The 13546-nt window shown below is 40.9% G+C and overlaps 1 protein-coding gene across 1 annotated transcript in view; it reads left to right on the top strand.

Moving 5' to 3' along the window:
- Positions 1–13546, top strand: part of PRKAR1B (protein kinase cAMP-dependent type I regulatory subunit beta) — a 92399-nt gene that overhangs the window by 14562 nt on the left and 64291 nt on the right. The window contains exon 3 of the mRNA XM_068207006.1: positions 292–383. Coding sequence (XP_068063107.1) covers positions 292–383 — 92 coding nt within the window. The remainder of the gene's footprint in view (positions 1–291; positions 384–13546) is intronic.

The following is a 13546-nucleotide window of genomic DNA, read 5'->3' as shown; positions in this document are numbered from 1 at the left end:
GCTGCCAGTACCTCCTAATTACAGTATTTCTTGGACATCCTTCTCCCCAGTCATCCCTGATTTTATATTTCCTTTCTGAGTGTCATTTTGAGAACAAAACTTCTTATCCTCACATTATCAAAACTGTAATTTATTACTTTCTTAGTGGCTTTATATTATAGCCTAATCCTGTCTCAGTGCCTGAAATCAAATTACATCCATTTTCTTGAATAGTGGAATTTTCTGCAGATTTCATGATTTGTGAGGAAATACAATCAGGCTTGTAATTACCTTTCATTCTTTTCTCTACAGGTTATTCCAAAGGACTATAAAACTATGACTGCTCTGGCCAAGGCCATCTCCAAGAATGTGCTCTTTGCTCATCTTGATGACAATGAACGAAGGTATGAGGATCTTTATGATTCAAGGGAATTCATAGCTTGGTGTGAGGACAAGAAATTAGATTAAATTTCATCTCAGGGTCCAGAACTGCTCTCACTGGTGCATTTGGGTCACACTAGATGCACCCTCAAACATGCTCATGCTTTTATGACAGAGGGTAAAATCACAAGGTAAAAAAGGACAAGAACAGGTTAGAGTGTATTCAGGCATATTTAATATTTTCAGAACAGATGGGCCTGATAAACTTTATTCTAGATTACTTGATTAGCTAAAGCAATCTCAGAAGCATTTGTCATTACTTCTGAAACTCAAGCAAGACAGGTCAAGTGCTGAATGAGTGGGAAAGGAAAAGCATAATGTCTGTAAAGAGATAAAAGGGAATGACAGGTAAATTGTTTTGTTCTTGGAAAAACTGGAGCAAACAAATTATGTATAAGCACCCGAAGGAGACCAAAGAGTTCAGTAACAGCCAATGTGATTTTTAAAGACATTAAAATGTCTTTCCAGAACTGATAGCAAGCTGTACAGCTGGGGGAGGCACAAAGGACGCCAAAGAGCTCAACTTCCAGTAATGTTTTTGACATTATTGTTTATGATGGTTTCATAAAGAAAAACCAGGGAAGTGTGTCTTTAGTGAAACCAGTGTGGAGTCAGTGCAAAACTGGTGGAATGATACCAAATAGCAGGTATCACTGGTCCATCATTCCAGTGGAAAGGCATATTGAAGGGGTCATTCTGCTTTTCACCATTATTGTCCTTAGTAGCCTCAGTGGGACAGGCCACGAGTGTTGAATTTTTAGCTGACATGAAGATGGGAAGGGCTACTAAAACACTGGGAGACAAGGGCAGCATTCAGAATTAGGCTGACAGGTTGAAGGCATGTTTTGGTAAAAGCAGGATGGATTGACACTGAGCCAAGTGCAGAGAAGTATTCCTTAGGCAGGAAAAACACCTTTATGACTACAAGACAGTTTGGCAGTTTTGGTAGTTCCTGGAAAAATCATGTGGGACTTATTGTGACTCGTGGTCTGAATAATAGTCACTAATGTCAAGTTTTTTTTTTGAAAATACTAATGTTTTTCTGGGGTAACTAAACAGAACATGTAAGATGTCCCATTGTTGGAGAGATTTCAGCTGGAAAACAGTGTCCAGTTTGTGCACTGCACTTCAAGAAAAAACAGAGGAAATTCCTGGAGGAGTGGTGGGAATGATCACAGACCTAGATAACATCACTTCTGAGGGAAGAATGGGATTGCTTGGCCTGCAGAATAAAGGTTGGGGCAGAGGGATGCAATAATAGCTTATAACTGCATGTGAATAATGCTATATGAGTGATAAACTGCTCTGTGGGCCAGAGGGTAAAGAAAACCAATTTTAAAGTGCAGTGGGAGAGAGTCAAGTCAGATCCAAGAAGAGGTCTCTGGTTGCTTGGGTAGGTTGTGGATTCTCCACCACTTGAGGCCATTAGGACAGATTAGACTGTGGTCTGCCAGGAATGACAAGATCAGCCCTGCCTTGCAGCAGATAAGGCTCAGTGAGGTCAGGAACTCCTCACCAACCCCTCTTTTCCATGCTTCCATGGTTAGAAAAGACAAAAACTTTCTCTACACTGGTGGTTTTAGCTCTGGCAGAACATCAGCAGCACAGTCCCTCAGTGGGGCTATTCAAATGCTTGCAGTCAAAGCACATTCCAAGAGTGCAAATTTTGCTCCCTCTTGCAGATGTTTACACAGTTTAATTACTTTGCAATCTTAATGATGTCATATTAACATGCAGATTTCTGGAGTAATTAGAAGAGGATGAAGTTTGCACATTTCTTCTAGATTTTTCACCCACAGTGGGGAGTTCTTGTACAGAACTGCTGTGAATCCTGATCATGCTGTCAGCATGCTGATGTGGCAGGCACTGAAAGGATAGGTTTTAGGGCTGGAAAAAAGGACATTTCAGTGATTTGTTATCAAAAGAGGATAAGAGACAAAATCTGAAGGACAAGTGCTTTTTCTTACACTGTGCTGATTGCACGTCATGATCATGGTCTCTCCTATCTGTTCCCTGTGTCCCATTTTCCTCTGTCCTGTCATGGATATGTGGTAGGAGTGAAAAGACCGGCGCAGGCTCCCATGTGCATGCTGCAGGTGCATTGTGGACTCTGCTTTTGCAAACTATGGCTTGGCCAGGTGTATTCTGCCTCTGCTGTCAAAAGATTCAGAAGCTCCTGGGTTGTGCACTGGAGCATGGTCAGGTACAGACCATTTCCCTGCTCAGGGATGTGTCCAGAGGCCTCGTTCGAGCCTCATGATAAGCACAGCAGGCTATAGCTGACATCAGGAAAAAGAAAAGGAGCTCACAGAAGGATGCATATTCTGCTCTTCAGACAAGATTGAAATGAAGGAATAAATTGACATCATGTTCTTACCCTTGTCTGGTTGCATTTGTCAAGTGTGGAGAAGTCAGCAAGTCAGAGCATACCATTGCCATTACTTCCAGTCTGCATCTTCTTAATGTAAATATGTAGTTCAGTGAAGTAGGTGGTGAATTACTTCATGTGGGCTCTTGGAATGGTGGAAAGCTGGGTAAGGTTATTTTGTTTTCTGTGCTGCAGTGGTGGTGTTTATTGGTTTGTGTTTGTTTTCATCAGTGCTTTCTACACTGAAGATATTATCATTCTTTTATCTAACTTAATGTTTGACCAAAATGTAGGAGTTGTTCAGGTGGGGGAAGGATTGACTAGCAATTTCTCATTTACAATGGATGACTCTTACATTTTTTCTTTCTTCAAAAAGATATTTGTGTTAGCCTGCTCTGACTTGTGTTGCACTTGTTGCTTGGCAGCTGTGAAACTTAAACCCTTATTTATAAAGGCACAGTGTAGCATATTATCTCTGTGTCAGATATTCCATATGAAGGGTTGGTTGCATGAGAAATCATGCTGAGGTTAAGGTAAAAAAGTATCTTTTTGCACTGGTGTTGGGAATACTTTTCTTCAAGTCTTATTTTAGAGCACATCTTTCCCTGTGCCACGCTTCAAACGGGGCTGCCATCTATGTCCTACACACACAGAGTCTCTGGTGTAAAATTATACTGAAAAGTGCAATGAAAGGGAAATGTAACTGCAACAGTACCAAAAGCAGCAGAGCTAGTTATCAGCAACTTTTGCCAAGATGTTTGAGTTGCTAACATTGCAGAGAACAGTGCAGCTCTGCAAAGTGACATGGCAGTCCACTGTTTTCTCATGGGACGTGGTTAAACTCTGGAGTAAGGTCCTGGATCTCTCAAAGCCTGTGGCAAAATGCCCACTCTGAAGTAGGAATGCGGTTTTAGCCGTGAGGAGCTGCTGTTCTTATTTGAATAACTGGGAATGCATGGTTTGTCTCGAGGGGAATTTCCTTGCTGATTGTATCCCTTCTGGTTCTAAGGTGATCTCACGATTCAGACCCGCTCTGAAGATGATTTAGGGTTTGCACCAACTTCCCCCCTTGTTTTGGCCAGTGCTGCCTGGGAGTTTTGCATGTGGGTGAGGCTGGTGAGGCCAGTGCTGTGCCACTGCCCTGCTGCTCTACCTCTGCAGCCACTGAAGGATTTCTGTCTATGCAAAGATAGAATTACACCCATAACTTGGCAGCGCTCTATTTCCTCTCCCACTCCTGGATATCCAGCACATTAACATCCTCTAAGGCCTCCTAGTTGTGAAATGGTGTACAAAGTCAAAATTGGTGACAAGGGGCCAGTCTGAGTGACCTTTTTCTGACCTCTTCTGATTAATCTCTTCTAACTCAGCAGTGTAGCTATGAAGATGTTTCATTGTTCATCACGTAATGCTGGATTACAAGCACACCCACTTGGCTCTTTCCTGATATTGAATCATAGAAGGAATCAAGAGGAAGAAATTATTCATTTTTCTACTGTGGATAAAAATAAAAAGTAACTTTTCATCATGTCATTGGCAGGATGTTGTGTCTCTACTGGACAGGGGCAGCCACTGAGAGGGGGGCAGTGGGGAAGTTCAGAGGTGAGCTGCTGTGGGAATGGAGGTTGGACCCAAAGTTGATGATTGCCAAGGAGGAGAAGGAAATATAACTGAAATAACCAACAGGGGAGAGAGCAGGGCTGAGAGCAGCAGGAGTGTCATTCCTGCTTCCAGGATGTCACCAGTGCCCGTCTGCTCTGCTGAGCCACATCTGTCAGTCCCTGTGCAGAAGCTCGGTGGCCTCCTGACCACATAAAGAAGTGGAAAGGTTAAATGTTCACCATATCTGTGTGCAAATGCTATGTCAAACTTGTACATCAAGGAGTAAAGAGAGTAGATTAACATTTAGCTAATGCAATTTTTGGAAGCATTTATTACTAATGTACAGACAGCTGTAAAGCTTGAAACAGCTTTCAGAATATTTTTATATATTTTATTACTCACATTATTAATAAATTGGTTCCTTTGAACAGTATAATGGTGTGAAACAGCTTTGAAAGCAAGAGGCACAAAATGGTATTAAATGATTTTACTAAAACATTGAGCTCTTATGAAGACACAAAAAAAGTACCAAGAAATGAACTTGAAGACTCTGTATTTATTTCAGCAGTACACAGTGTTGTATTTACTCTTTACTCTTTTGTATTTACTCTTTTGTATTTACCCTACATGGCAGAGGTGGGAGGATAAAGAGCATTCTTTAATACCTGTGCTTGTTGGGACCAAGACGTACAGATGAACATTGGCACTTTGCAGACCAGGTTCCTCAGCCTACTTACCATTTTTGGTTATTCTCACCTCTCCCCAGTTGCTCCATGTCTTGCTTGTTTCTTTAAATTTTTCACAGCAATGGGATATTTTTGAGTCCTATTTAGGATGTGATCACTGTAATCAGTGGTTCCTTTCCTGCAGAAGTGCTACTTTGGCCATGAAGCTTCACCATGTATTTATGCTGTTGGTCACCTCTCCCCTAATATTATTAGCTGTTTTGTCTTTACTTTCAGTATATATATTTTCTCAGACTATTTCTTCAATTTGTAATCATTTTACATCTTAAAGTTTTTTGAAGTGCTTGCAGCTCCTTTGCAGCAAGGTATTTGTCTTCAAATTCAGAAAATACACTTTTCATCTGGGTCACTAATGACTTGGGGTTTCTTTCAATACAGGTATAATTTATCATGAGAAAAGTGGCCTTCCATAGCTAACAAGTGAATTTTAGTTGTTCTCCTGTTGATCTCATATTGGAATCTCCTTGAAACTTCTGGTGATTAGTGAATTTCAAGGTCATTATTATTGCCATCAGCTTTATTCACTTCTGCATAATACCATGTTTTATTAAAGCACTGGCTGCAGGCCAGCTGGAAAGCCTCATACATGTGGAAGAAACCTAAGACGGCACCATTCAGGAGCAAGATATTTTAGAAACAGGATGCCACAGCTATGACATATTCCTTACACATCCTGTGTTTGCCTTGCATTTGTAACTTAAGTCTTTTGTCAAAAAACAAACACAGATTTAGTTTCTGCCTGTGCTTTGTATATGGCTACAGTGTGCAGAACAGTGCAAGAAAAATTCCACCTTAGGTAGAAAACTCAGGGTATGGTTCCACCATTGATTTAAGCTGAATTCTGACCTGGTACCAAAGGATGAAGTAACAGTGAGTGCCAGACCTTGGTTGCAAGTTCCTGTTGCTCTCATGGCCAGGTGAGCCAGAGCAGCTCCTTGAAAATCCTCCCCTGCAGGGTTATTTTCAGTCAGAGCAGGTCCTTCCTTTCACCCTGCCCCTGGCTGCCAGATTGTTTTGGTAAGGGGAAGGATGGAGCGGACAGGGCAGGATCTCCCCTTATGGTAGCAGCAGGGACCCAAATCAAACTAAGTGCTGGCAAAACTGCACCTTAATTTCCATACTAGTCACTGGACAAGGCTAAGGATGGAAATAGATGTGTGGATACCTCTTAAATAAGCCTTGCCAAGAATGCCCAAGATCTTGAGCTAAACCACTGGGAAGATGAGAGATGAAAAGAAAGAATCAAGGCATTGGGGGCCAAAGGGCTTTGTTGATCCATTACGTGACTTCCTTGAGCTACGTTAGGATTTTTTTAGTGACCAGAGTTGGATGGGATCCTTCACCCTCCTTTTTGGGGGTAGCAGAAGAGAGGGAGATGCAGCATGGTCCCAGTGTTGTGCAGATGCATCCCGTGAGGGTTTGTAAAGGTGTGAATGCCCCACCTGTGCTGCAGCTTCAGGAGATTGCCAGCAGACAGTGGTGGCCTGGGGACAGAGGAGGTGTGACTATGCAAGATATATTATGCAGGTGTAACAAGTCTGGTACTGAGGAAACTGGTGCAGATCTCCTCACTATGTGGGAGATTTTTTCCTGATCATCAGTGGTACTGGATGATTAGCCTGTCCTGTGAATTCTAGTTGTAAACAACCAAAAAGAGGAAACTCAGATTTAACAAGGCATGCTAAACAAAGCTTTTCTTCCTTGGGTAGCACCAAGCTATTCTCCAGGTAAACTGCCTTGCAATCCAGCTTTTCTTTGTGCCTTTTGTGCCTTGTTTATGGCCTTGATTCCTCATGGTGTTTAAAAGTGTGTTGTTTAATTGTGGGTTGTTCCATTGGCTGGCTGTGGATGTCAAAGGAACTATTCATGTATTTAAATGGAAGCACACTCAGTCTTGCTGAATTGGAGCTTGCCAATGAGGAATACTACTTAAACAAGAAAAAATTACAGATTTTGGAGACAAGAATCATCTGGCAGCAGAGATGGAAATGAAACCAGGTAGAGTTGCCCAGCCGTTTGGAAAATAAACGATCCAATTCTCCATTGAAGGATTAGCTGTGAATTTAGCACTGACTTTATTTTCCAGTACATCCATCTCATTTGTCCAAGAATTATTGTCTTTAATTACCACTGTGGTGCCTGCAGGCAGCAGTCTTTAAATTAGTTATGCAAAGTTGTGCTCTCAGCAGTCACCCAGAGATTGTATCTGCTTTGGTATCAATCCCCTTACAACAGCCTGACAGCATCAGCAGACTGTGCTTTTTGTGATGTCAGGATTTGGCCTGGTAGGTAAGCTACTCTCTTAAACAAAACTAAAAGCACACACATTTGGTATTTATGGATATTTTTATCTCGAGAAACAAATACTGTCAGTTCGTGGCTTTTTAGGGGTTGTGATTCACCCTCAGTGTTTTGTTAGACAGTTTATATTCTTCATCACAAATACTGGCGGCGCCATGCCTAATGGGGGTTATTTTTAATTCTGCATAAAGCACTGGTTTACATATGGGCAGTATGTCACCCATTCTGAAAAAACAGAGTTAAAGCAGAGAAGTTATTTACATAAATCCTTTTTAGATCTAGAAAAAATAGCCTGAGGCAAATAGTATTCATGCATGATCGTGAAACAATCTTGAGTCTAAACTTATCTCTCTATATATAAAACAGAAAAATTATGCCTACTGCTGAATTTAACAGGCCTTGTAAAATTTTTCTACCACTGCAGTATACACGACTGTGTCTTTGTGTGCTTCTTTACACAACAATTAGCTGGCAGTGGCTCTGCAAATACATTACTCAATGCTAAGGCTTTCCAGAATTAAACACAAAGGTTAAATAAAAGAGCGTCCACTCTTCTCAGCAAGTCTTTGTCTTCTGCATCAGAGCAGCTGGAAGCAGTATTTTGTTTTTGTGCAGGGACAAACAAGGGTTTATTTCAACTAAAGCTCTTTAAAATGCTGCTTCCTTTCTTTCACCCCACCAGAAGGGTTGTAGGTGACCTGTCACCAGTTACTCCTGCTCTCATGAGCCTTCATGAGGTGACTGATTCTGCAGCCTTGCAAGGCTGTGAAAGCCGGGTGCCTTCAAGTGGGATGTGACTGGTACTGGAGGATCAACTCTGTGACTCAGTTGCTTTGTTATGCATCTAGAGGAGGATGTTCAAAGAGCTTAAAGGAACTGGATATTCCCACTGATTGATATGTAGTGGGAAGTGAATGTTTAACTCCTCTCAGGTTCTCTTGAAAATCTCCACCTTATATTCTAAATGGTTAGACCTGTGCACTCCATGATGAGGTGACATCTGCTTAGTAACACCGTGTTTGGAAAGGCAGGAACTGCCATTCAAAAAAAAAAAAAAAAAAAAAAAAAAATCCTCTAATACTACAAAATTTAGTGGTGGGATTTTTCTTCTGTATAGAAAGAGAGAATTCAACTCAACAACCAGATGAAATTTCTCTGTCGTTCTGGTGCACTTAATGGGAATACCAAGTGTAAGTTATTTGACTGTTAGGCTGCTAACTCTCTTTTAATGAAAAAAAAAAAGCCTGACAAACCCAAACAATGATTTAGTTCTTGTTTTACAAGTTCTTTACTAAAGACTTTGACCTGAAGTACATCTCGTCTTGTGAGGTAACAGCTGGTCTATCATTGTCTTCGGAAAAAAGTAACAGTTGCTAAGATTTTGAGAAACAAAGATGGTCTTTGAATCAACTGGAACAGCTGTAAGAGACTGACACACCATGCACTGTCAGCTGCTAAATTCAGATATTCAGCCTGCCTGAAACAGGATACTTTAACCCTTGGGCACCACCAGGTTCCTTTTCTCTCTTTTTTTCTTCTTTTAAAAAAGCAGAAAAATAAATTGTGTTTTCAATCTGCCTTTTGCTTTCAGAAATTAAAAACCAAACCAAAACAAAATCCACCAAACTATCACTTTCTTTGTAAGGAGGTTGTCTTTTTTGTATTTATTTGAGTTCTGATTTATAAATCATCCAAAGACATGCTTGTTGACAGCTGAAATTTGCATTAGAAAAGTATAATGTGCTTCTCTGTGTGGTGCATTAAAATGAAAATATAATAGTGCATACCCAAAAAACAGCATCAGATGCTATTTTAAGGCACTCAGCATCTTCCCAGTTTTGTATGTGGAGACTGTATTTAGTTAATTGAAGCAGAATGAGGGTGAATTTATCATATCTGGGAGGGAAAGATAGGTGATAGCAACAACCTCTTTAAAAGACACATGTTAGAGCCATGTGAGATCCAAAAGGTGGTGGCTGGAGTTGGGCACATTCAGACTGGAAAAGTTTAGTTTCTCTTTTTAGAGCAATCAGGGAACTGATCCATAATTTAAATTAGCTTGGGATGTGGCAGATTTTTCCATTGCTTGAAACCTTCAGATCAAACTTGGCTCTCTGCTCTTGCTGGTCCTTGCAGTACGTTCTCAAGTGCTCCAGAATATTGTGAGGGTGTTTTTTTTTTGGTTTTTTTTTTTTTTTTTTTTTTGTTTTGTTTTTTTTTTCCCAAAGATGGCAAAATGTGATGACATGAAAATTTATTTCACTTAAAGAAGAGTCAGCAGCCATCTCTTGCTAACAAAACACTGGTATGACATCGGTCCTCCTGAAAGCCAAGCTCTTACAACTTGGAGCCCAGCTGATTTTTGGAAGTCTGAAACAGGCACACACTGGGACTCTTGCTAGGCTATTGTTTCAGCTCAGTTACAAAGGATGGGTTTTATTTAGGAGCCTCTGAGGCTCTGTAGCTGGTGTTAGATGGTGTAAGGGAAGCTGAGCACAGCATGGCTCCTCTTGTTGCTGATGGAGAGGGTGAAGCACCCAGTAGAGGTGCCCAGAGCTCCACTGGTGAGGAGCTCTGCTGCCCAGACCAGGAGTCCAGTGCTCAGCACTGAACACTCTGTTTTTTTGCCCAAACAGCCATACTGGCTCAAGGCATTTTCTTCAATATTTCCCAGTTTGGCTTCTTCTGAAAACTCTTCCTGTTCACATCTAACCTCTTCCCATGTGTCCTGCACTCCTAAGTCCTGATCCTGCACCATCTGAATAACTAAAAGATTATCATCACTGCTTGCAGGATCAAGCTTAGTTTATTCTGTTTGTGGTTATAACCATGTGAAAAAAGTAGATTTGCACCATGACCCCAGAGGATTTGAAATTTTGAAACTTTGCTCATGTGAGTGAATGTCCTAGAATAAAGGCTGAGACATGAATTGAATAATTTTTCAGATGTGATAATTGAGGTAAGCAAAATAAACTGCTCAGTCTAGAGCTTTAATTCTAATCAGTAGGAAAACACTTGATAGTCTGTTACATATTTACAGTTACTACAAGATCCACATAAAGGCTAGACCTCCTGACATCCCTCTCTGAATTTGCAATGAAAGGCCAAGTCTGCTGTCATTAAGCCAAATTCCAGCTCTGTTTTCCACATCTCTCTATTTTTCATGTCTGATAGTCTGAGATCTATTTGTCGTGAAAGTCAGGGAGAAACAAGAGAAACAAAACAGATTTACATATATTCTGATTTTAATTTCTTCTTATATTATTCATTGTTGAAAAGATTTTTAAGGAGACTTTGTTGCTACCTTTGGATTGTGTGCTCTTCTTTTCCCTAACAGAGGCACATCATTATTGTATGAGGTGAATGGGAATTACTTTTCAGTATCCAGAAATAGACTTTGGCTTTTTGACATCTTAATAATTCCCAGAACAGCCAAATGAACCTTCACCATGATAGACTGGATTGCTATATTAAAATATTGTAGCAGTGCCCTGATTTCAAGTCCTGACAGTTTAATCACTGCAGTTGACCCATGTTCCTCATACAGCTGCTTTCTGCAATGTGGTTACAACATCCATGCAGATTTTCCTTTGCTTTTAGAAACCTGGTTTAAAATAGTGAACTTGTTTCGTCCAAGTTTACCTACTGTTCTTTAATGCTATGAAATATGTCATATTTCTTCTCTTATTTATTAAATCCTATGCTTTGACTAGAACTTATTTCCAAGTATATTAAATTATTATTCTATTATTAGAGTACAAGGTTTGATTCCTTGACAGGTTGACAAGAGCTCTGGAACACTTTGCAGGAGCAGCTCTTCCTAATCAAAACTGTCCTCAGCAGCATCAGTCAGTTTACCCTGGTACCAAAATAGAGTTGAAATGAAGCTGCTCAGTTGCTCCAGCAGCGTGTTGTGGAATCTGGGACTTCGTGCTCTCTTTTTCACAGTCACCCCTCCCTCTACACTGACAGTCACATCCAGAGCAGCAGCTACCAACACTCTGCAGCGCCTGATCCCTTGCACACACGTCCTGATTGAGCTGCTCAGGCATTCCAACATCTCTCAGGCTTCTTGGCCATCATATGCCACATTGATACAGGCTCATGGGCACGTGTCTCCTGGCATTTGCTAGCAATTAAGTAGATTGCATTTAGACTACAAAGACAAGAAACCTACTAATTTGGTGCACCTTGGAATCTTCCTTGTACTGCAGGGTTATTTTTCTCAGCCTTCTGAGTGTTTTCATTTACTGTGCTCTCTGGCTCCTTGGCTTCCTTCCTCTTCTGGTTCAGGATTTTAACCAAGCACTCAAGATCACTTTGACATGCTCAATTTGTCTCTTTTTAATTACCTGAGTTATGTGTCATTATGTCAGAAGATTTAGATTTCTTTTGCAGCAATTTGCTGTGAAAACAGTTAACCTTACAAATACAGTTATTTTGTCTGTGAACTATGTGCTTTTAGAATAATTTCATTTTCAAAGGTTGCTTTTATGTAAAACAAGGTGAAATTATTGATTCTGCAAACAATTCTAATATGTTGTTCCTTTCTTCCTTCCAAGACTTAATGTTAGAAATCAGATTAGAGCACCAGAGATATAGGGGGAAAAAAAAAAGAAAATACAGAGTGATGTATCCAGACTCCAGAACCATGTTCTGAAAGCCCACAGGTGAGCCGATGAACAATTCATGTGAAGGTTACATAGAGCTGATTTCTGACAGGTTTCTCCACATTTCTTGTTTATCAGTTTTATTTGTTTGGTTGCTTTGTCCCAGTGCCGTAGTGACACCCTCTGGCAATGGCAGGATAGTTTCATTGCCATTAGGGAGCTCTGCAGCAGCAATCAGTGAGCAGGCTCATGGGAAAGGCATTGCTGTGCACTGTCCTTCCTTCCCTCAGAGCTGGTTTGGCTCAAGATTAAAATTCACACAAGTAAAGTTAAAGTTAGCATTGTACATGATGGCTAATTGATTCAAAATTCAAGTACCATGTAATAAATAGTGTTGGACATTTTGTTCTGGTGAGTTGGACTTCTGGTGAGCAGCTTGAAAAGTTTCCCTTTGTACTTAAATTAATTTGTTTACATCAACTCTAAAGCACACTCTTCTCTTCTGGAGCACAGGCTCTGAGAAAAGCCTTACCAATGCTCTGGCTGTGGAGTGGCTCTCACCAGAGCTGAGAAGACTCACTGATCCCTTCTACTGGGAAATAACAAACATTTCTAAAGATGGAAAGGCTGATGGGAGTTGTCTACCCACTGTTAATTTTTTATATTGCATTGGCAATGCTTTTATTTGTGCTGTCTTAAATGATGGGTCACAAAATGCAAACTTCCTGCAGCTGACATTTTTCCAAGCAGTAAAAGGAAAAACCAGTGAGCTTTTGAGGCAGTTGGAGTAGCAAAGTGGGGCAGATGAGGCTTAGAGAAAGTCATTAAGGTACCTAGGTTCTATTAAAATCAAAGTGTTGGAAAATACTTAATGTTTTTTGTCATATCTAGGTCTGTGTCTCGTTTTGATGAGCAACCTTTTGCATGCCTGTGGAGCAAGTTGGTAATACAGAATTATGAGTTGGGACAAAGCAGCTGCCTGGCTGTGCCAGGTCCCACACTGGGCCTCTCAGCAACCTGAACTAGCCCAGATACAGAAGTTTGTGCTGCTGGGCTCCAGCAAATTTAAAGAGTTATTAGGGAGACCTCCATGGATAAATGAGGAGTGGAGGTTCTGAGATGAGAACCTTTGATTGCTCTGTCCCACAGGGACTTGTATTGACCTGCTTGGAATGAGCCCTCTCCAGTCCCATGGCAGCCTCTGAGCTGTCCTGCACAGATTCTGGGGACTCTGGGCTGGCACACAGGGACTTCTCAGCATCGGGATGAAATGTGAAGGTCTGGCTCAGCTTCTGAGAGCAGCCGTGGTTGTCTCTGCCACCTGGGGTCACTGTGATCAAGGTTATTAAAAACGAGCGGCATGAAGTAACAAAGAAAATAGAAGCAAGTAAAAAACATGCTTCCCAACCCTAACCCCTGGAGGCTAAAATTGAGATTACCACAAGTATACAAATTAGTTGAAATTTTTATTGTGTGTGAGAAAATGATGCCATATACTT

The sequence above is a fragment of the Anomalospiza imberbis genome, chromosome 16, assembly GCF_031753505.1.
Source record: "Anomalospiza imberbis isolate Cuckoo-Finch-1a 21T00152 chromosome 16, ASM3175350v1, whole genome shotgun sequence".
In the NCBI taxonomy this organism is placed as follows: Eukaryota; Metazoa; Chordata; class Aves; order Passeriformes; family Viduidae; genus Anomalospiza; species Anomalospiza imberbis.
This window is presented reverse-complemented; position numbering and strand designations above follow the sequence as displayed.